Source organism: Chamaea fasciata, unplaced genomic scaffold, assembly GCF_029207755.1.
Source record: "Chamaea fasciata isolate MVZ Bird 193981 ecotype frontalis unplaced genomic scaffold, bChaFas1.0.hap1 SCAF_3, whole genome shotgun sequence".
In the NCBI taxonomy this organism is placed as follows: domain Eukaryota; kingdom Metazoa; phylum Chordata; class Aves; order Passeriformes; family Sylviidae; genus Chamaea; species Chamaea fasciata.
In genome coordinates, this window is record NW_027094088.1 from 112,557,310 (window position 1) to 112,580,169 (window position 22,860).

At 55.4% G+C, this 22,860-nt stretch overlaps 2 protein-coding genes across 5 annotated transcripts in view; one reads left to right on the forward strand and one right to left on the reverse strand.

Annotated features, from left to right (window-relative positions):
• Nucleotides 1-863: 863 nt before the first annotated feature.
• On the reverse strand, nucleotides 864-21,438 carry DRC1 (dynein regulatory complex subunit 1). 2 transcript variants are annotated; one of them, XM_066180156.1, is made up of 17 exons: nucleotides 21,349-21,420; nucleotides 21,069-21,249; nucleotides 14,095-14,188; nucleotides 13,557-13,669; nucleotides 12,476-12,659; nucleotides 11,494-11,631; nucleotides 11,169-11,255; nucleotides 8,985-9,107; nucleotides 7,174-7,313; nucleotides 6,924-7,058; nucleotides 4,183-4,412; nucleotides 3,747-3,919; nucleotides 3,520-3,609; nucleotides 2,444-2,530; nucleotides 2,144-2,319; nucleotides 1,283-1,423; nucleotides 864-1,160 (listed from the first exon to the last, which is right to left on the reverse strand). In XM_066180156.1, exons 2-17 carry the CDS (start codon nucleotides 21,074-21,076, stop codon nucleotides 1,046-1,048), a joined length of 2,034 nt encoding a protein of 677 aa, XP_066036253.1. In that variant the 5' UTR covers nucleotides 21,077-21,249; nucleotides 21,349-21,420; the 3' UTR covers nucleotides 864-1,045. The 2 variants fall into 2 exon arrangements, with proteins under 2 accessions (XP_066036253.1, XP_066036252.1); XM_066180155.1 differs by having other exon boundaries at nucleotides 21,069-21,438.
• Nucleotides 18,992-22,860, forward strand: part of PTK2B (protein tyrosine kinase 2 beta) — a 41,458-nt gene continuing 37,589 nt past the window's right edge. The window contains exons 1-2 of one of the 3 annotated variants that reach the window (XM_066180150.1): nucleotides 18,992-19,346; nucleotides 19,450-19,596. In XM_066180150.1, the coding sequence (XP_066036247.1) occupies nucleotides 19,331-19,346; nucleotides 19,450-19,596 (163 nt within the window). In that variant the 5' untranslated portion in view covers nucleotides 18,992-19,330. Of the gene's footprint in view, nucleotides 19,347-19,449; nucleotides 19,597-20,050; nucleotides 20,101-21,686; nucleotides 21,938-22,860 lie in introns of those variants that run through there. The other 2 variants (XM_066180152.1, XM_066180153.1) reach the window with 2 other exon arrangements.

Below are 22,860 nucleotides of genomic sequence, written 5' to 3' on the forward strand. Positions count from 1 at the left end.
GGATTTGGAATCCCGCCAGGAATATCTGCCCCGGGCTGGAAAACCCTTTCCAGGCGGGAATTGTTTCCAGGTCCTTTTTTCCACCGGGGAGAAATGCAGCCTTGAGCATTCCGTGGGGTTCCTGGCACCCACGGATCCTTGGGATAGACGGGATTTGGGGAAGGAATTCTTCCCTGGGAGGGTGGGGGAGAGGGGCTGGGCTGGCATTCCCAGAGAATCCCTGGCAGTGCCCAAGGATGGAATTTGGATCCCTGATCCAGGCCCAGGATCCACAGGGATCAGGAGATATCCCAGGATGAGGAGCTGGGAATTCCCGAGGTTTCCAGGTGGATTTGGGAGAAGCCAGAGCTCCCAGAGTACCGGGAATGTCGGCACAGTATTGGGAATCTCGGCACACGGAGACAATTCCGGAGGGGGAAAGGTTTAGGAATCGGGGATTTGCGCTGGGATTCATGGAAGCGTGGGAATGGGAGGGATAAATCCAGGAGATCCAAGGGAAACAGGGAGAGGAAGAGCTCCAAATCCCGGCGCGGATGGAATTCCAGAGGTGGAGGACGGTGGGAATCTTCCGGTGTCCCGAGGGGCTCCAGGAGAGCTGGAATTTGGGAAAAAACAGGAGCCAGGGAATGGAATTCCCGGTGGGAAAGGGAATCTTGGGAAGGAATTCCCAGAGAACCCCTGGGAGTGTCCAAGGAAAGTTTGGAGCACCCTGGGATGGCGGAAGGCGTCAGAGGTTGGATTGGGGTGGGATTTCACCTTCCACCCCGGAATCCGATGATCCCGTGCCGCAGATCCCAGGGTTTTGTGGCGCTTCCCACAGTCCCAAGAATTCCCGGGATCCCTGGGAATTCCCTGGGACACCTGGATGTGCTCCCATTCCCCGAGCTGCTCCGCACACGGATCCAGGTTTGGGAATGGTTTATTAACCCTTGCCAGGCCGCTCAGATCCAGGGAAAATCCACGCCTGGCACTGGGAAATCCCCGGCTTTGGATGGATCCCGGCGGGATCCGCGTCCGGAATATTCCCAGGGATGGGAGGCCGAGCTCACCGGCCGTCTGGAGATCCCAAATATTCCTCCAGCAGCATTCCCAGCTCCGAGTTCTCCCGCTGCAGCGTGGTGACCTCGGAAAAGAGCTCCGATCTCCGGGTCAGCACTTTGCTGGGAAAGGGACACCGGGATCACATGGAAAATCCCCGGGATCACATGGAAAACCCCTGGGAGAACATGGAAAACCGCCGGGGTTGTCCCCAGTCCTGCCCTGTCCCCATCCCGGCGCTCACTGATATTCCAAGAGCGCGGCTCCAAGCGCATCCCAAAGTTTGAGTGTCTGCTCGGGAATGATGCAGGTCATGGATTCCCAGTATTCCCGGTCCTTGGAATTATCCCGGACGTCCTGAATCTCCTTGGGGGGTCCTTCGTCCCTGGGGACGGAGGAAAAAAACCTTGGAATGGGGAAGAAATACTTGGGAAGGGGAATAAATCTTCGGGATCGTGAACAAATCTTGATGGAAAACAAATATTTATGGAGAGCAAATCCCCGGGATGGAGAACAAACCTTTGGGATGGAGAGCAAATCCTTGGGAACAGAGAACAAATCTTTGGGAATAGAGAAAAGAATTCTTGGGATGGAGAACAAATCTTTGGGAATAGAGAAAAAAAATTCTTGGGATGGAGAACAAATCTTTGGGAATAGAGAAGAAATCTTTGGGATGGAGAACAAATCTTTGGGAATAGAGAAAAAAATCTTGGGATGGAGAACAAATTTTTGGGAATAGAGAAAAAAATTCTTGGGATGGAGAACAAATCTTTGGGAATAGAGAAAAGAATTCTTGGAATGGAGAACAGATCCTTGGGATAGAGGACAAATTTTTGGGATGGAGAAAAAACTCTTGGAATGGACAACGAATTCCTGGGGTGGAGAACAAATCTTTGGGAATGGAGAACAAGCTCCGGCTTTCCGTCCCTTCCCGGGTCCTGGATCGTCTCTCCCAGCCGGTTTTTCCCAGCCTTGGGAATCTCCTGCTCCCTCTGCGGTGGAGCAGGGAAGGTTGGGAAGCTCTTTCTCCAATCCAGGAATTCCCAGGACATTCCCCCGATCCCACTTTGGCCCCATCCCTCTGCCACCGGCCCCGTATTCCCACCTCAGCTTCTCAAAATTCCGTAGGAATTCCTTCAGGATCCTCAGGACGTCGTCCGCTTGGATGGACAGGGCGGGAACGGAGCTCCCGGGGGATGGGAGCTCATCCCCCTGGGAATGGGATCCGCCATCCCCTCCGTCCTGAGCCGGATCCGTGGGATCGTCTCCTCCCGGGATGTCCTGGAGGCAGGAAAAGTTGGAAAAGCTGGGAGATTTTCCATAGGAAGGGATGGACACGCCAATCCTCCTTCCTGGAATTTCTCGGGATGCCTTCCCTGGGATCCTCTCCCCTGGTGATCCCAACCTGGCTGTCCATCGCTTCCCGGGATTCGTGGTCCAGGAAAAAATCCAGGAGCTCGCGCAGCTCGTCCTCGTCCTCGATCCGGAGGCTCTGGAAAAGCCAGAATTCCGTCAGCGTTCCTCGGGACGGGGAGGGAAGGGGAGGGAGTTTTCCAAGGAGCCCCTCTGGAAATGCTGGATAAGGAAGGAATGGTGGGAAGGGGTTGGGGCGGGAATATCCACGGATGGGAAAGTCTGGGAAGAGGCCGGAGGAGTCCTGGAGATGTTTAAATCATTGGGATGGGCTGGAGCTGGGAATTTGGGAATCATGGAATGTTCTGGGCGGGAAGGGACCTCAAAGCTCATCCCGTTCCATGGGCAGGGACACCTTCCATGATCCCAAACCTTGGACACTGCCACGGATCCAGGGATCCTCTGGGAATTCCAGCCCAGCCCCTCCCCACCCTCCCAGCCGGGAATTCCTTCCCAAGATCCCAAAATTCCCAGGTCCCAACCCCCTCTGGCAGTGGGAGCCGTTCCCTGTCCTGGCATTCCAGACCCTTTTCCCAAATCCCTCTCCAGCTCTCCTGGATTGGATCCAGCCCCATCCCGACTCCTCTCTGGGAAGGAATTTTGGGATCCAGGGGCTTCACTGGGAATCTCAGGACTCCAGGAAGGGTCTCCCTACCCTTTTCCATCCCTGAATTCCATAAAAATCCCTCGGGATGGATCCAGAGCGTCCTTGACCCCAGAATCCCGGAATGGTTTGGGATGGGATCCACAGACCTTCAATCCCATCCCATTCCAACCCAAACATGATCCCCGAGTGCTCCAAACTTTCCCTGCACACTGCCAGGGGTCCAGGGATTCTCTGGGAATTCCAGCCCAGCCGGGAATTCCTTCCCAAGCTCCCCTTTCCCAGCGGGAATTCCATTCCCCGTGTGCCATCCCTCCATGCCTTTATCCCAAATCCCGGCTCTCCTGGAGCCCCTTGAGGCTCAGGAAGCGGCTCCGAGGATTCCCTGGATCCTCCCCTGATCCGGCTGGACATTCCCAGCTCCGCCTCCTGCCCCAATCCCTGGGGATGGGATCCCAGCTCACCCGGAAGATGGATCGGAGCTGCTCGACCGTGTCCCTGGCTCCCGCCACGTCCCGCAGCGGCCTCAGGAGTTTGTTTTCCAGCAGGAATCCCTTGGGATAGAACAAGGGCCGGGAAGAGCCGCAGCCAGCGTTCCCAGCCCTCATTCCAAAGGGATCCGCAGTAAAAATCCCAAAAAAATCCTGGAAGGGGGGATTGATCCCAGATCCCGAGCTCCAGCACCACTCACCGACTCCTCGCTCAGGAGCTCCAGGATTTTCCGGAGGGTTTCCCTGGAGATGTTCGGCCGGGAGGTCGCCCTTTCCTCGACCCTTTCCTGGTTTTCCTTCCCTCCTTCTCCCTTTCCCACTCCTTTCTTCTTACTCCTCTTCCCTTCCTGCTCCCCTTTTCCGGACCCGATCCCTGAAAATCAGAGAGGGAAGTGGGAGGAAAAAAAAACCCAAAAAAACCCTTTGGATTGGGAGCCACCGGAGGGGAAATCCCTGGAAAACGAAGCTCCTGGGATGAGAGCCGGTTCTTGGAACCGGGGGAAAAACACGGTGGGAATATCCTTCGGAACCGGCCAGCGACTCCTGGGTGATCCCATCTGGGAAATCCCAAGGATCCCAGGGACACCGGGGACCCTTTTCCCGGGAGGAAAATCCCGAGGAATTCCCGGATCCCACCTTCCATCAGCCTCGCGGCCGCCTGCACGGCGTCCTTCTTCTGCCGGCGGCCTCCCAGGGGTCCCACGTTCTCCGTGACCCGGAGGCGAGGCTCTTCCCACGGCATTCCCAACTGCTGCACGTGGATGAGCCGGGAGGCGTCCAGCACTCGGCGGATCAGAGCTTTGGCCTCTTCCTCGTTCGCCAGCCAAAGCTGCCGGAACCTCTCGGAGCCGCGGCGCACCAGATCCCTGCCGGAGGCGGGGAGGGGAAGGGGGTGGGAAAAACGGAGGATTCGGTAAATTTTAAGAGATAGGTTTGATAATATTAATAATAATAATAATAATGATGATGATGATGATGATGATGATGATGATTGATGATGAGACAATTAGGAACCAGATGAAGCAAAAATGGGAACGCGGCCGGCCGGGCGAGTCGGCGTTCGGCCAAGCCCACGCTTTTCAGAGTTTGGGGTTGTTTTTTTTAAAATTTCACAGGCTTCCTTTAAATTCCCTTTTCCATCGCCTCAACCTGGTGAGCATTCCTATTTCTCCACAGACTGGTTCCCGGATTCCGGGAATCGTTTCCCGCGTTTCTCGGCTGTGTTCTCCGTCATCACCGCCCGCTCGGGCCTTGGTCCCTGCTTTCTTCAGATGGCAGATGTTGACAGTTGATTAATTGCTGATGCTATTAATTGATTAATTAATTAATTATCGGCGGTTACGCCGATAGCAGGGTGTTTTTTACGCGTCCACCGGATGTTATTTTGGCTAAACGGGCAGTTCAGGCGGCTGCTGCGTCGACTGCCACCGCTAGGCCTGATTTCCTTTGCTGATAGCAGAAATTAAAAAAAAAACTTCGCTAATAGCAGAAATAAAAAACTTCGCTAATAGCAGAAATAAAAAACTTCACTGGTAGCAGAAATAAAAAAACTTTGCTAATAGCAGAAATAAAAAAAACTTCGCTAATAGCAGAAATAAAAAAACTTTGCTAATAGCAGAAATTAAAAAAACACTTTGCTAATAGCAGAAATAAAAAAACTTTGTTAATAGCAGAAATAAAAAACTTCACTGATATCAGAAATAAAAAAAATTTGCTAATAGCAGAAATTGAAAAAACACTTTGCTAATAGCAGAAATAAAAAACTTTGCTAATAGCAGAAATAAAAAAACTTTGCTAACAGCAGAAATAAAAAAACTTTGCTAACATCAGAAAGCAAAAAACTTTACTGATATCAGAAATAAAAAAACCCCTTTGTTAATAGCAGAAAAAAAAACTTCACTGATATCAGAAATAAAAAGAACTTTGCTAATAGCAGAAATAAAAAAACTTTGCTAACAGCAGAAATAAAAAAAATTTTGCTAATAGCAGAAATAAAAAACTTCACTGATAGCAGAAATAAAAAAACCTTTGCTAATAGCAGAAATAAACAAAAACCTCTGCTAATAGCGGAAATAATAAAACTTTCCTAATAGCAGAAATAAAAAAAAAACTTTGCTAATAGTGGAAATAAAAAAACCTTTGCTAATAGCAGAAATAAAAAAAAAACCCTCTGCTAATAGCAGAAATAATAAAACTTTGCTAATAGTGGAAATAACAAAACAACCTTTGCTAATACCAGAAATAAAAAACTTCACTGATAGCAGAAATAAAAAAAAACTTTGCTAATAGCAGAAATTAAAAAAACACTTTGCTAATAGCGGAAATAAAAAAACTTTGTTAATAGCAGAAAATAAAAAACTTCACTGATAGTAGAAATAAAAACTTTGCCAATAGCGGAAATAAAAAAAAAAAAAAACTTTGCTAATAGCGGAAATAAAAAAAAAATCTAATGGCAGAAATAAAAAAAAACTTTACTAACAGCAGAAAATAAAAAACTTCACTGATAGCAGAAATAAAAAAACCCCTTTGCTAATAGCAGAAATAAAAAAAAACAACTTTATAACAGCAGAAATAAAAAAACTTTCCTAATAGCAGAAATAAAAAACTTCACTGATGGCAGAAATAAAAAAAACCTTTGCTAATAGCAGAAAAAAAACCTTTGCTAATAGCAGAAATAAAAAAAAACTTTGCTAATAGTGGAAATAACAAAAAAAACTTTGTTAATAGCAGAAATAAAAAAAAAACTTTGTTAATAGCAGAAATAAAAATCTTCACTGATATCAGAAATAATAAAAAAAACTCTGCTAATAGCGGAAATAATAAAACTTTGCTGATAGCAGAAATAAAAAGCTTCACTGAGAGCAGAAATAAAAAAAAACTTTGTTAATAGCAGAAATAACAAAAAACCTTTGCTGATAGCGGAAATAAAAAACTTCACTGATATCAGAAATAATAAAAAAAACTCTGCTAATAGCGGAAATAATAAAACTTTGCTGATAGCAGAAATAAAAAGCTTCACTGAGAGCAGAAATAAAAAAAAAAACTTTGTTAATAGCAGAAATAAAAATCTTCACTGATATCAGAAATAAAAAAAAAAACTCTGTTAATAGCGGAAATAAAAATCTTCACCGATATCAGAAAATTAAAAATCTTTGCTAATAGCGGAAATAAAAAAAACTTTGCTAATAAGGGAAATAAAAACCCCCGTGCCCTCGCCACAGAGGGATTATCACACATCTTGGGAAAAGCCGCCTTTGTACGATGCGTTCGTGACAACAAGGGGATCCCCAAAGGATCCCAAAGGATCCCAAAGGATCCCAAAGGCTCCGGAGGGCTCCCGCGGGGACGGAATTCCCGGCAAAAATCCCAATCCTGACCTGGTGCGCTTCCAAGTCTCCTGGAAGAGCCCCGTGACCCGCTCCAGCTCCGATTCCAGGCTCTGCTTTTCCTCTTGGAATTTCCTCTCCTGCGCCGACATTTTCGCCTTCAGCAGGCCGAGGGTCGTCTGGAATCTGGGGGGGGGGAAAGGACAAAAAAAATTAAAAATCCCTGGATTTGGGAATGCTCAGGGCGGGTCGGGAAAAGCTTTGGGATGGGAGCAGATCCCCGGGATGGGTTTTTTGTTACCGGCTGATTTTCCTTTTCTGCAGGGATCGGGTGGCGGAGTTTTCCACGTCCCGCTGCCGGAGCACGTCCAGGTCGTACTCCAGCTTCACCTGGTTCAGGTGGTAAATTCCCTTCAGCTGCCGGAGTTTCCTCTCCAGGTACTGGAATTCCGTGGGAAAAGAAAAGGTTAAAAAAACTCACTAAGACAAACCCGGGAGTTTAGGGAAAACCCTGGGAAAAATCTCAGAAGGGTTTGGGAAAAAAAAAAATAAAAAAATCTGGAATTAAATCCCAGCGGGGCCAAGGGTTTTTTCCCTTTCCAGAGGATGGAGGAAAGCCACGATCCAGGGGTTAATTCCCAAAATCCCAGCCCAGGCAGCAATCCAAAGGCAAACCCGAAACCGCCGTCAGGGAAGCCCTTCCCGATTCCAGGCTCTCCCGGCTTGGAATTCCCACCCTAAATCCCAGGTCCAGCCTCAATATTTTTGCTTCCAAGTCGGTTTTTTTTCTTTTTTCCCAGCTGCGGTGGGCGCAGAGAATTCCTCCTCCCCCCCCTTACGGAATTCTGCGTTCCTTGGGATTAGCACTGGGATGTTTTACACCTATTTGGGGAAGAAAATATTCCCGTTATCCCACAGAAAACTTTCCCTTTCCGTTATTATCCCAAGTCCCCAAGGCTGCTCCCAAGCCGGGATGAGGCCATGGAATACGGCGAGGGAGAATTATCTCCGGAGCCTCCCCCAGCTGCAGCTCAAGGTTGTTTTCCAAACTTTCCCGTCTTTCCAACAGCCCCGCGGCATTCCCTGGGAATGCTGAGCTCCGGCACGGAGCTGTCTCCGTCCCGGAACAGCTCTGAGGGAGCTGGGAATGTCCCACGCTTCCAGGTTCTCGGGAATGGAGGATGTGGAGCCGCTGGAGCGAGGCCAGGGAATGCCACGGAGCTGCTCCGAGGGAGCTGGGAGAGCTGGGAATGTCCAGCTGGATCAGGGGAGGATCCAGGGAATCCTCGGAGCCGCTTCCCGAGCCTCGAGGGGCTCTGGGAGAGCCGGGATTTGGGATAAAGGGGTGGAGGGATTGGAAACAGGGAATGGAATTCCCCCTGGGAAAGGGGAGCTTGGGGTGGGATCCTGGGAAGGAATTCCCAGCCAGGCTGGAATTCCCAGAGAATCCCTGGATCCCTGGCAGTGTCCAGGGAAAGGTTGGAGTCACCTGGGATCCTGTTGCGGTTGGAATGGGACGGGATTGAAGGTCCACAAATCCCATCCCAAACCACCCTGGAATTCCTCCTCGGAATTCCTCAACACATTCCTGGCAAGGCCCAGCCCGTCCCGCTCTGACAGCGGGAATTCTCCTGCCGGGATTTTCCAAAGCCCTCCCAGCCTCTGGCATTCCCTGATCCGCGCCAGGACCATCCCTGGCCGCTCCTCTCCTGCTTTTCCATCAGCCCCAGTCCCGGAATTTGGGAATTCAGCCAGGAAAGCCCAGATCCTGGCTGGCGCTGCCTTTGGAACCGCCCCAAGGCGGAGCAGGGATCTATCCATTGCTCCGTGGGAATTCCCAGCGGGAATCTCCTTAAGGAACCGGTGGCTGGGAATTCCAGGAGCTGGGAATTTGGGGGTGGCTCCAACAAGAACTTCCCAGGAGGGGCCGGGCTGGAATTTCCAGAGAAGCTGTGGTCGCCCCTGGATCTCTGGGAGTGTCCAAGGAAAGGCTGGAGCCCCACGGGATGGTGGTGGAGGTGTCGGGGTTGGAATGGGATGGGATTTGAGGTCCCTTCCCACCATTCCATGATTCCCGGTGGCGGTCCCGTGATCCGGGGCCTTTCCCGGTACCTCCACGTCCTGTTCCAGCTGGAGTTTCATGGCGTCGTAGTTTTCCAGACTCTCGTCCTGCAGCTCGTTCAGCTGCTTCTCGAACTGCAGCGCCTTGTCCATCTGCTGCCGCAGGAATTCCAGCTGCGGGAACAAGGAGAACCCCGTCCCACCTCATCCTGCCTCATCCCACCTCATCCCACCTCATCCAACATCATCCAGCCTTATCCCGCCTCATCCAGCCTCATCCAATCTCATCCCATTCTCATCCTACCTCCTCCAATCTCCTCCTACGGCTTCCGACCTCATTCTATCCTATCCAACCCCATCCAACCCCATCCAACCTCATCCAACCCCATCCAACCTCATTCCACGTCATCCAGCCTCATCCCACCTCATCCAACCTTCTCCCACCTCATCCAACCTTCTCCCACCTCATCCAGCCTCATCCAACATCATCCAACCCCATCCAACCCCATCCCGCCTAATCCAACATCAATCTGCCTCACCCAAGCTCGTCCAGCCTCCTCCAACATCCTCCAGCCCCATCCATCCTCATCCATCCTCATCCAGCCTCATCCAACACCGTCCATCCTCATCCAGCCTCATCCAGCCTCATCCAACACCATTCCACCTCCTCCCATCTCATCCCACCTCATCCAACCTCATCCCATCTCATCCCACCTCATCCAACCTCATCCCATCTCATCCCACCTCATCCAACCTCATTCCATGTCGTCCAACTCCATCCCACCTAATCCAACCTCATCCAGACTCCTCCAACCTCCTCCAAGCCCATCCAACCTCATCCCACCTCTTCCAGCCTCATCCAACCTCATCCAACCCCATCCAAACTCATCCAACCTCATCCAACCCCATCCAAACTCATCCAACCTCATCCAACCCCATCCTTCATCCCACCCCATCCCACCCCATCCCATCCTATCCCACTTCATCCCACCTCATCCAACCCCATCCAACTCCCTCCAGCCTCATCCAATTTCCTCCAACCTCATCCAGCCTCATTCCATGTCATCCCGCCTCCTCCTCCAATCCCATCCAACCCCATCCCACCTCATCCAACCTCCTCCAACCCCATCCCACCTCATCCCAACCCCATCCAATCCCATCCCAACCCCATCCAACCTCCTCCAACCTCATCCCACACCATTCCACCCCATCCCACCTCATCCAACCTCCTCCAACCCCATCCCACCTCATCCCAACCCCATCCAATCCCATCCCAACCCCATCCAACCTCCTCCAACCTCATCCCACACCATTCCACCCCATCCCACCTCATCCAACCTCCTCCAACCCCATCCCACCTCATCCCAACCCCATCCGATCCCATCCCAACCCCATCCAACCTCCTCCAACCCCATCCAACCTCATCCAACCTCATCCCACCCCATTCCACCCCATCCCACCTCATCCAACCTCCTCCAACCCCATCCCACCTCATCCCAACCCCATCCAATCCCATCCCAACCCCATCCAACCTCCTCCAACCCCATCCAATCTCATCCAACCTCATCCCACCCCATTCCACCCCATCCCACCTCATCCAACCTCCTCCAACCCCATCCCACCTCATCCCAACCCCATCCAATCCCATCCCAACCCCATCCAACCTCCTCCAACCCCATCCCAACCCCATCCAATCCCATCCCACCTCATCCCACCTCACCCATCCCCAGCCCAGCCTGTTCCCACCACAATCCCAAAAAACTCCAGCTCCATCTCCGGGGCAGAGCCGATCCCGGCATTCCAAGCAGGACCTGGAGGGGCCGGAGTGTGTCCAGGGGAAGGGAATGGATTGGGAATGGGGCTGGAGAACCGGGAGCGGCCGAGGGAGCTGGGAAAGGGGCTCAGCCCGGAGAACAGGAGGCTCCAGAGGGAACTTTCCCTCTCTGGAATTCCCGGAAATCCCGGGTGGGATCAGCCCCCACTCCCACAGGATAAGAGGGAAAGTGCCGGGGGTGGTTTCATTGGATATTGGGAACAATTCCCACCCGGAAAAGGGTTTTTCCAGCCCTGGAAGGGCAGGGCGAGGAGCCCCCGTTCCCGGTGGGATTTAAATCCACGTGGATTTGGATCCTCGGGGCTCGTGGATCAGTGCTGGGCATGGTTGGACTCGGTGATCCCAGAGGGCGTTTCCACCCTCGGCCGTTCCCACCATCCCAAATCTCCCGCGGGATTCACCTCCTGCTCGTTGTGGGCCTGGATGGCCTCGTCCCACCTTCTCCGGTTGTTCGTCACCATCTCCCGCCGCTCCTCCCCGAACGTTTTCTGCCGGAAGAGACGGGAATTCCCGGGAATTCCACGCCGGGATCTCCGGGAAGGGGAACAGCCGGGCAGTGGCTCTTCCCAAAGTCATTCCCAGCCCCTGGGAGCTCCGGAATCCGCCCGGATTTCATCCCAACTCCAAGGCTTATTTTTCCAAAGGATACGGAGGAGCAGAGCGCTTTTCCTGCTTTTCCCGCTTTTCCCGGAGTTTTGTGGTTGTTTTTTCCTGGGAATCGGGTACCTCGATGTGCCAGAGGTGGTGCCGGTAGGTTTGGAGCATATTCCTGGTCTGTTCTTCCATCCTTTCCAGGAGCAGCCGGATCTCGCCCTCCTGCTCCTTCAGGGCCTGCTCGTACTGCTCGTCCTTGGCCTTCAGCTCCTGGGGAAAAAAAACAGGGAAAAGGAGGCGGGAATCGGCGGGAATTCAGCGGGATTCCGATCCCACCATCCCAGAGCGCTCCAACTCTGCCTCGGGATTCTCTGGGGATTCCAGCCCAGCCGGGAATTCCTTCCCAAGATTCCCTTTCCCACCGGGAATTCCATTCCCTGGCTCCTGTTTTTTCCCAAATTCCAGCTCTCCTGGAGCTCCTCGGGACACCGGAAGATTCCCACCGTTCTCCACCTCTGGAATTCCATCCGCGCCGGGATTTGGGGCTCTTCCCTTCCCTGTTTCCCTTGGATCTCCTGGATTTATCCCTCCCATTCCCACGCTTCCATGAATCCCAGCGCAAATCCCTGATTCCTAAACCTTTCCCCCTCCGGAATTGTCTCCGTGTGCCGAGATTCCCAATCCTGTGCCGACATTCCCGGTCCTCTGGGAGCTCTGGCTTCTCCCAAATCCACCTGGAAACCTCGGGAATTCCCAGCTCCTTATCCTGGGATATCTCCTGATCCCTGTGGATCCCGGGCCTGGATCAGGAATCCAAATTTCATCCTTGAGCACTTCCAGGGATCCAGGGATTCTCTGGGAATTCCAGCCCCGCTGGGAATTCCTTCCCAAGATCCCACCCCAAACTTCCCTTTCCCAGGGGGAATTCCATTCCCTGGCTCCTGTGCTTCCATCCCTTTATCCCAAATCCCAGCTCTCCTGGAGCCCCTCGAGGCTCGGGAAGTGGCTCCAAGGATTCCCTGGATCCTCCCCCGATCCAGCCGGACATTCCCAGCCTGGATCCACGGCAGCGGCGCTCGGGCCCTGGGAGCAGTCCCGAGTATTCCCAAAAAACCTGCTGGAGCTCTCGGATCAGCTGGTTCTTCTCCTCCAGGAGCTGCTCGCACTGATCCCGCTGCTGCTCCAGCAGATCCCACAATTCCTGCGGGACCTTCAGATCCCGCGCCAGCGCCCACTTGGAATTGATCTCCGCCAACTTCTCCGTGCCCTGCTTGGCTTCCCTCTCCAGCTTTTCCAGCCTGCGGGAAGCCAGGGAATCGGGGAGCTGGGATGGGGCTGGAATTGCTCTGGACCGGGCGTCCTTCCCTTCCCATCCATCCCATCCCGGAATGCCCGGATGGAATTAAGGTCGGAAAAGCCCACGGAATCCAACCGCTCCCAGCACTTCCAGGTCCAGCCCCTCCTGGGAAGTTCTTGTTGGAGCCACCCCCAAATTCCCAGCTCCTGGAATTCCCAGCCGCCGGTTCCTTAAGGAGATTCCCGCTGGGAATTCCCACGGAGCAATGGATAGATCCCTGCTCCGCCCTGGGGCTGTTCCAAAGGCAGCGCCAGCCAGGATCTGGGCTTTCCTGGCTGAATTCCCAAATTCCGGGACTGGGGCTGATGGAAAAGCAGGAGAGGAGCGGCCAGGGATGGTCCTGGCGCGGATCAGGGAATGCCAGAGGCTGGGAGGGCTTTGGAAAATCCCGGCAGGAGAATTCCCGCTGTCAGAGCGGGACGGGCTGGGCCTTGCCAGGAATGTGCTGAGGAATTCCGAGGAGGAATTCCAGGGTGGTTTGGGATGGGATTTGTGGACCTTCAATCCCGTCCCATTCCAACCGCAACAGGATCCCAGGGTGCTCCAACCTTTCCCTGGACACTGCCAGGGATCCAGGGATTCTCTGGGAATTCCGGCCCGGCTGGGAATTCCTTCCCAGGATCCCATCCCAAGCTCCCCTTTCCCAGTGGGAATTCCATTCCATGTTTCCCATCCCTCCAGCCCTTTCCCAAACTCCGTCTCCAGCTCTCCGGTAAAACTCTGGAAAACTCCCTCAGACCACCTGGTTCCGGGTGGGATTCGGGATCGCATTAAACTGCCTCAATTTTCCCATCGGAATCCGGCGGCATTCCCGAATTCCCGGCTCATTCCCGCTCACCTCCTCCTCCTCTCCGGCCCCTCCTTTTCCCGCCGCCGCCATTCCCACAGATCCGCTTCCACCTGGACGTTCGTCACCAGCTGCGTCCCGTGGAAACGGAGCTTGGCCAGGGCCTGCCAGGGAATGGGAAATCCCGGGAATTGGGGCTCGGAATGCACTCAGTCCCGGATCGTTCCCATCCACGGGACGTTTGGGAATCAAATCCCAGGGATCCAGCCCAAATCCCAGTCCCGGGGAGTTCCTTTCCCGGTTTTTGGCCCACAAAGGAGGAAAACACGGGATATGGAAGGATCCGAGAGGAAATACCCATTGTATCCCAAATCCTGGCCCTGGGGATTCTCTTTCCCTATTTTTTGTCCCATCAAGGGGACACCAAGGATCAAACCAAGGGATAAGGGTGGATCCAAGAGGAAATTTCCACTGGATCCCAAGGATCCAGCCCCAGTCCCAGGGAGTTCCTCTCCCGGTTTTTGGCCCACGGAGAAGGAAAACAAGGGATAAGGGTGGACCCAAGAGGAGATTCCCAATCCTTCCTCACCTTCCCGGTCTCCTCGAGCAGCCTCTGGCTCTTGCTCTCCTCTTCCTCCTCTTTCTCCTCCTCCTCCTGCTCCACCTTCTCTCCAAGGGCTTCCCTGCCAGGAAAACTGGGAAAAGTCGGAATATTTTCCACCCCAACCTCTTCCCAGCGCTTGGGAAGGGCCCGGATCCCACGGGAGGCAGGAAGTTGGGAACCGCATTCCCGAGTGGGAAAAACGGGATCCAGGATTCCCCCCCGCCCCCCCCCCCGCCCTGGAGCTGGGAATGCTGCCAGGAATGCGGGATCAGCCCCTTGGGAAAGAGGGAGGCGGGAATTTCGGGATGGGAGGGTCTGGGATGATCCTGGGGGGATCCTTCCCGCTCGGGGTATTCCACCGGGATCGATCCCGGGCGGTTCCTTGGGGTCGGGGAAAGGATTTGGGAGCGGGAAGGGAAGAAGGAGCGTGGCAAATGAGATTCCACGGATTTGGAATTCCTGTTGGGAGTAGGATCCACAGGCACCTGTGGTCGGGCTGGGGGGAAAACGGTGTTTTCCATCCCAATTTTCCCTAAAAATCAGGGAAAAGTGGGATCCTGAATCAATCCCAGCCCGGGAGAGGGGGCTGCTGCTTCCCAGTGGGATCCAATCCAAGCCAGGAGGGACGGGGAATCTGTGGGATCCCGCTCAACCCCAGGGAAAATCCTTTGGGAAAAGGTGGCCCAAGGCAGGTGGATCCCAAGTTGGATCCGGGATGGGATTTTTCCAAGTGGGAAAAAATTGGAATGGGATTGTCCCGGAGCCAGGGGCAGGACAGGGATGTCCTTAACTTTGGGATCCGCTGGGATTGGGAAGGGTGATCGCAATGGAATTGGGGATCTCCTCCCGGGGTGAGCCCTGAGCTCCTGCATCCGCCAGGGAGTTGGGAATGTTTGGGACCCAGGCCCTGGGGCCAGGCTGGGAACAGTCCTGGGGCCCTGTCCCCTCCCAGCTCCCGCTGCGGGAACGTTCCGGGAACTGGGAATGGCCCAGAGCTCTGGGATGGGGTCCTGAGCCTTTGGGATGGATCCTGAGCCCTGGGATTGGGTTTGGGATGGATCCTGAGCCCTGGGGATGGATTTGGGATGCGTCTGGAGCCCTGGGGCTGGGTTTGGGGTCGATCCTGAGCCCTGGAAATGTTCCTGAGCCCTGGGATTGGGTTTGGGATCAGTCCTGAGCCCTGGGACTGGGTTTGGGATCGGTCCTGAGCCCTGGGATTGGGTTTGGGGTCGGTCCTGAGTCCCGGGGTTGGGTTTGGGATCGATCCTGAGTTCCTGGGATTGGGTTTGGGGTCGGTCCTGAGTCCCGGGATCGGGTTTGGGGTCGGTCCTGAGTACCGGAATTGGGTTTGGGATCAGTCCTGAGCCCTGGAATTTGGTTTGGGATGGATCCTGAGCCCTGGGATTGGGTTTGGGGTCGGTCCTGAGCCCTGGGATTGGGTTTGGGGTCGGTCCTGAGCCCTGGGATTGGGTTTGAGGTCGGTCCTGAGTCCTGGGATTGGGTTTGGGGTCGGTCCTGAGTCCCGGGATTGGGTTTGGGGTCGGTCCTGAGCCCTGGAATTTGGTTTGGGATGGATCCTGAGCCCTGGGATTGGGTTTGGGGTCGGTCCTGAGCCCTGGGATTGGGTTTGGGGTCGGTCCTGAGCCCTGGGATTGGGTTTGGGGTCGGTCCTGAGCCCTGGGATTGGGTTTGGGATCGGTCCTGAGCCCTGGGATTGGGTTTGGGATCAGTCCTGAGCCCTGGAATTTGGTTTGGGATCGGTCCTGAGCCCTGGGATTGGGTTTGGGATCGGTCCTGAGCCCTGGGATTGGGTTTGGGGTCGATCCTGAGCCCTGGAAATGTTCCTGAGCCCTGGGACTGGGTTTGGGATCAGTCCTGAGCCCTGGGATTGGGTTTGGGATCGATCCTGAGTTCCTGGGATTGGGTTTGGGGTCGGTCCTGAGTCCCGGGATCGGGTTTGGGGTCGGTCCTGAGTACCGGAATTGGGTTTGGGATCAGTCCTGAGCCCTGGAATTTGGTTTGGGATGGATCCTGAGCCCTGGGATTGGGTTTGGGGTCGGTCCTGAGCCCTGGGATTGGGTTTGGGGTCGGTCCTGAGCCCTGGGATTGGGTTTGAGGTCGGTCCTGAGTCCTGGGATTGGGTTTGGGGTCGGTCCTGAGTCCCGGGATTGGGTTTGGGGTCGGTCCTGAGCCCTGGAATTTGGTTTGGGATGGATCCTGAGCCCTGGGATTGGGTTTGGGGTCGGTCCTGAGCCCTGGGATTGGGTTTGGGGTCGGTCCTGAGCCCTGGGATTGGGTTTGGGGTCGGTCCTGAGCCCTGGGATTGGGTTTGGGGTCGGTCCTGAGCCCTGGGATTGGGTTTGGGATCGGTCCTGAGCCCTGGGATTGGGTTTGGGATCAGTCCTGAGCCCTGGAATTTGGTTTGGGATCGGTCCTGAGCCCTGGGATTGGGTTTGGGATCGGTCCTGAGCCCTGGGATTGGGTTTGGGGTCGGTCCTGAGCCCTGGAAATGTTCCTGAGCCCTGGGATTGGGTTTGGGATCAGTCCTGAGCCCTGGGATTGGGTTTGGGATCGATCCTGAGCCCTGGGATTGGGTTTGGGATCAGTCCTGAGCCCTGGGATTGGGTTTGGGATGGATCCTGAGCCCTGGGATTGGGTTTGGGGTCGGTCCTGAGCCCTGGGATTGGGTTTGAGGTCGGTTCTGAGTCCCGGGATTGGGTTTGGGATCAGTCCTGAGTCCTGGGATTGGGTTTGGGGTCGGTCCTGAGTCCTGGGATTGGGTTTGGGGTCGGTCCTGAGCCCTGGAATTTGGTTTGGGATGGATCCTGAGCCCTGGAATTTGGTTTGGGATGGATCCTGAGCCCTGGAAATGTTCCTGAGTCCCGGGATTGGGTTTGGGGTCGGTCCTGAGCCCTGGGATTGGGTTTGGGATCGATCCTGAGCCCTGAGATTGGGTTTGGGATCAGTCCTGAGTCCCGGGATTGGGTTTGGGATCAGTCCTGAGTCCCGGGATTGGGTTTGGGGTCGGTCCTGAGTCCCGGGATTGGGTTTGGGGTCGATCCTGAGCCTGCGGGACGGGTTCGGGGCGGATCCCGAGCCCGGTTCAGGTTCTGAGCCCCGGTTCGGGTTCGGGCTGGGTGCCCCAGCTCCAGCCCGGCCCCATTTTGGCGTGGGGACCCCCCCAGCGCCTCCTCCGCGCGTGTGGGGCGGGGAATCCTCTGGAAAACCGGGAATGCCGGCCCGGGCCCTCCGCTCCTCACCGGCGCCGGGCATCCAGGCGGTGGCGGCGGGCGGCGATTCGCTGCTGGCGCTCCCGGTCCGCGACGGCACCGGGATCGGGACCGGCACCGGGATCCGCACCGGGATCGGGATCGGCACCAGGATCCGCACCGGGATCGGGATCGGCACCGGGATCCGCACCGGGATCGGGATCGGCACCGGGATCCGCACCGGGATCGGGATCAGCACCGGGCTCGGGTTTAGGATGGAGTTCGGGCTCGGGCTCTGCGAGCTCCAGCCCCGGCCCCGGGCCCGCCCCGTCCTCTCCCTGCTCCATGAGCACACCTGAGCGCAGGTACGCGCACGTTATCGCGCATGCGCGTCCTGCCGGTTACCTCGGCAACGGCGGACGCGACGAGCTCATTGCGCATGCGCAAAGCACGGGAGCGTCCCTGGTTGCTAGGCGACGCGCGCGGGTTTGCGCATGCGCAGTGGCTCTTCCCGTTGCTCGGCAACGGCGGGAGCATCGTGGCTGCCCCTCCCCCATCCCGATTTTCCCAATCCCGGCGCGTTTCCGTGGGAAGCACCGGGAAAAACGGCACCGGGGGAGATCCGGCCGCTTCTTCCCACTGGGATCCGGCCACGAGGAGCTGAGGATGGCGTTGGGATGAGGGGAAGGGGCTGGGATGGAATTCCCAGGGAAGCTGTGGCTGCTCCATCCCCGAAAGTGTCCAAGAAAAGGCTGGATGAGATTCTGGGATGGTGGGAAGTGTGCCATGGAAATTCTTTTGGGATTGAAGGTCTGTGGATCCCATCCCAAACCATTCCGGGATTCTGGGATCAAGGACACTCAGGATCCATCCCGAGGGAATTTTATGGAATTCGGGAATGGAAAAGGGAAGGGAGACCCTTCCTGGATTCCCCAGTTCCCCGAGAATTCCCGAAATTCCTTCCCAGAGAGGAGTCGGGATGGGGTTGGATCCAATCCCAGGTCGGAAGAGCTGGGAATGTGCAGCTGGATCAGGGAAGGATCCAGATAATCCTCGGATCCTTTTCCAGAGAGAAAGGAGAGCTGGGATTTGGGATAAAGGGCTGGAGGGCCGGGAGGCAGGGAATGGAATTCCCGCTGGGAAACGGGAGCTCGGGCTGGGATCCCGGGAAGGAATTCCCAGAGAATCCCCGGCAGCGCCCAAGGACAGGGAATCCCAGCTCCTCAGTTTTGGGATTGAGCTTTTCCAACCTCTCCAACTTCCCTTCTCTCCCCCCATCCCGAGCTCCAGGATTGCTGGGAATTCCACGGACTCCATGGAAATCAGGGAAAAAAGCAGCTCAGCATTCCCGGGCCTCTCCCGCCCCCGGGATGTGGGAAGGGCCGTTGCCATGGGGTTGCCATGGAATTTGTATCCCGCAGTTTCCATGGAAATCGCGGCAGGCTGGGAATGGGATTGGGGGGGGGTTGGAGCTGCCGAAGCTCCCGGGATGGGCCCCACGTGGAAAAAAAATTCCAGAGGCCTTCCCGACCTCTGGTTCCCTAAATCCCCCCTCTCTTCCCTTTCCCGGAGATCCGAGGGAACGTTCCTTTCCAGGGAATTTCGCCCCTGGTTTGGGGAAATATTCCGGGGGATGATTCATGGAAGAGCCCCGTTGGATTTTTTGGGGGGGATATTCCCTTTGGAAGTGGGATTGCTCCAGGACCCAAAGGATTCCATCCAGGAATCCTGAGATGGGGAAATCCGGGAAAACCCGGCACGTTCGTCCTGACCTCTTCCCTCAATCCCTTTCCCAGCCCCGATCCCGCTGCTCCCGAAGGATGAGGGGAAAACCCCTTGGATCAACCCTGGGATGATCCCATGACCCCTTCCATCCACCCTCATTCCCGCTTTTTTTATCCCTCCCAAGCTTTTTCGGGAAAACCATTTTTCCCCATCGCCTAAAACTCGACGCGGAATTCCGGCCTCGCTGGGAAGGTTTTGAGGGGCCGGGAAGCCCCGAATTCCTTGGAATGCTGCGGGAGAGAGGTGCGGGGGGAAAGGGGAGGAGGGATTGAATTTTTTTTTTTTCCCAGCTCCAGGTTTTTTTGGTTTTTTTTTTTTTTCCCTTTTTTTTTTTCCCGGCCGGAAGATGGCAGCAGGCACCCGCAGCATTCCCGGCGCTGGGAACAGCTCCATCCAACCCTCTGGAAGCGGCTCCAACTTCTCCCTCTCCCAAAGCCCTGCCCGATCCTCCGGGAGCTCCTCGTTGCTCCCTCCAAGCTTTCCTTCGGAAAAAGTAAGCGGATCCCATTTAATTTTAATTTTAATTTTAATTTTAATTTTAATTTTAATTTTAATTTCTATTATTTATTTTTATTTTTATTATTTTTATATTTTTTATTTTATTTTATTTTATTTTATTTTATTTTATTTTATTTTATTTTATTTTATTTTATTTTATTTTATTTTATTTTATTTTATTTTATTTTATTTAAATTTTCTCCCGGGATGCCGCAATTCCCAAAGCCGTCGCTCCCTAGCGATGATGGGGGGAGTGGATAAATCCCGGCGGTTTTTGTTGTTTTTTTTTTTTTTTTTTCCTCCCAGCTCTCCGTGCCAATGGAAAAGGGGAGCTTTGGGAAGCGGGGAGCGCGGGGGAGGGAGCGGCGGTTTCCCCGGGAGCCGTTCCCGGAGCGACGGGATCGCTTTTGGATCGGGGGGAAAAAAAAAAAAAAATTAAAAAAGGAGAAAAAAAAAGGGAGCATGGGATGGCTCAGCCGCCTCCTCAGCCAGTTCTCCTGTGAGTGAGTCCCCGGGAATGCGGGAATGGGATCGGGATCGGGAAAAAAAAAAAAAAAAAGGGGGGGGGGTTTGGATCCGCGGTTGGGATTTTGGGAAAGGGAATGGAAGCGGCGTTTTGATCCCGAAGGATTATCCCAAACTTGTGCGGGGGCGACGCGGGCTGGGGACGAGGGGGGATGGGATCTGGAGGAGCGGGAATGTTGCCGTCCCAAACTCCGCGGAGATTCCCGGAGTGGGGATCTCTCCGGGATCCTCTCGCCCATCCATGGATCCCTTCCCCCCTCCTCCCTTCCACCCCTGGCCGGGAGATTCCCGGCCCTGCGGATCCAAGAATTCCAGCCGGAGCCGGAGAGTGGGAATTGCGCATCTCCCGTGCGTGGGAGAGGCGCTGCCGGAGCTCGGGAACGGGGCACGGATCGGGAATGGGGATCCACGGAGGGATCCACGGAGGGATCCACGGAGGGATCCCGGACTCCTCCGGCCCCGGAGAGGAGGATTTGCCCAGGATCATCCCGGGAATTCCAGCGCCTCGTCCGCCTGGGGAAAAGGATTTGGCACGGTCCCTAAAAGTGAAATCCAGAGGGACCTGGAATTCCAAAGAACGGGATAAGGGAATTCCCTGGGGATTTCTGGAGCCCCACATCCCTTTGGGATTCCTGCCCGTCTGTCCAGGGGTCGGCGTCCGGGTTGTCCCGCCTGGAGCGGGGAAAATTTGGGAGCAGCGGGGAAGGAGAGGGAGCTGAGGGATGGGAATGGGAATGGGAATGGGAATGGGAACGGGAACGGGAACGGGAACGGGAATGGGAACGGGAATGGGAACGGGAATGGGGAATGGGAATGGGAACGGGAATGGGGATGAGCCGGGGCTCCCCGGACGCCATTCCCGGCTGGAGAGAATCCCGGCAGGGGCCGCCGCTCCACAGGAATTCCCAGCTGGAATTTAGGGAAGCGGCCGACCCCCTTTACCTCTCCATTCCCACTCCGAATTCCCAGCGCGTGGAACTCGCAGCACATCCCGGGATCTTCCTCCTGGCGTTCCCAGCATCCCCTAAACCACTCCGGGATCTGGGATCGGGATTCCTCCCCGGTGAAAGATCCTGGGGGCAAAATTCCCCGGATCCCGAGGATCCCAGGAGCGGGAAGGATCCTGTGGGGCAGGAACGGGCGCGGGAGGATCCCGGCAGGAGCTGCAGCTGCCACTCGGAATTCCCAGCTGGAATTCAGGGCTCACTTTCCCCGTTCCCACCTGGAATTCCCAGCGCATCCCGGCGTCGCAGCGCCGCTCCTCTTGCCGGTTTTCCTCCTGGCGTTCCCAGCGTTCCCGAAACCACTCTGGGATCGGGATGGGGATCGGGACTCTGCCCTGCGGGCGGAATTCCAAGGCTCGCGGGGATCCCGGGATGGGGAAGGTGCCGCCGCTTCCCGGGGGAGTGGCGGCGCCCCGGGACCGCCTCCCGCTCCTTCCCCCTTCCTGCCCCGGCTCCTTCCGCGCCCCGGGAGCCGCTCCCGCATTTCCCGGGATCCGCCGGCAAGGATCGATCCCCAATTCCCGGCTGGATCCCAAAAGGTGATCCCCGCCTGGCGCAGCTGAGGGGGATCCCGGAGTTTTCCCGGCTTCCCACTTTTTCATGCCGGGAAAAGCGCTCTCTGGAAGCGATCCCAGCAGCCGCGGGATCCGATCCCGCCGGGAGCCAGCGGGACGGGACACGGGGGATCAGCTCCGGGAAGGTGAGAGGCGCTTCCCAAGCCTCGGGAAACGCCGGGAAGAGCCGAGGGAATTGGGAGCAGGAGCTGGGAACGGGCGGTGGCCGCCCCCTTCCCAACATTCCGGGCAGGTGAGAAAACCGGGATGAGCTCCGCAGGGAGGAGGGTGGTGGAGGTGGGCTCGGGATTTTTGGGAATGTGAGAGCCGAGGATCGGGAATTCCCTGGAATCGAGGGTTTGTTTGTTTTCATCCCCCCGGCGCTGGGGCAGCTCCGGAACTGGGAATGTTGTGGATCCGTTGGGGTTTGGTGCATCCAGGGAATCCCGGGATTCCCTCGGGATCCGTGAGGATGACCCCACTGCCGGATCGCTGGGATTGGCATGTCCAGGGAATGTCCCAAGGAGGTGACAGGGACGAGCAGGGAATGTCCGGCCGGGAATCGGGAAGGATTTGGGAATCTCGGAGGTGCTGCAGGTGAGGAATCCCGGCAGCGGGGTGTGAATCGCGGCCTCCAGGATATCCCGGGAAATCCCAACCCCTGGGATATCCCTATCCAGCCTCGAGCTTTTCCGAGGGCTGGGAATGCAGCGTCGGGATCCGTTGGTTTTGTTTTTGGGGTTTTTTTGGTTTGTTTGTTTTTTGGTTTTTTTCTGGCCGGAAATTTGGGAATTTTCCGGGTGGGATATCCGCAGTTCCTCCAGCGAGGAAGGGGTAAAACCCGGGATAACCGTCAGGGAAATCCCACCGGGATCAAAGGAGCTTTTCCCAGGGAAAATCCCACTGGGCTGGCTTGGCTGCGTTGTCCCCCGGGATGGATCCCAGGAAGGATCTTGGGTAGGAGGGGGATGGATCTTGGAAAAGCTGGGAATGGATCCTGGGAAGAGCAGGGATGGATCCCTGGAAGGATCCCAGGAAAGATCCCAGCCAGGATCTTGGGAAGGATGGGGATGGATCCCGGAAAGGATCCCAGCAAGGATCCCGGGAAGAGCAGGGATGGATTCCGGGATGGATCCCAGGAAATATCCCGGGAAGAGAAGGGATGGATTCCAGGAT

Coding starts and splice junctions, on each gene's coding strand:
- DRC1 (XM_066180155.1), bottom strand. Junction 3,920..4,182: donor GGCCGCGAGGCTGATGGAAG/GTGGGATCCGGG, acceptor TCTGATTTTCAG/GGATCGGGTCCGGAAAAGGG. Junction 2,531..3,519: donor AGCTCCGATCCATCTTCCGG/GTGAGCTGGGAT, acceptor TGGCTTTTCCAG/AGCCTCCGGATCGAGGACGA.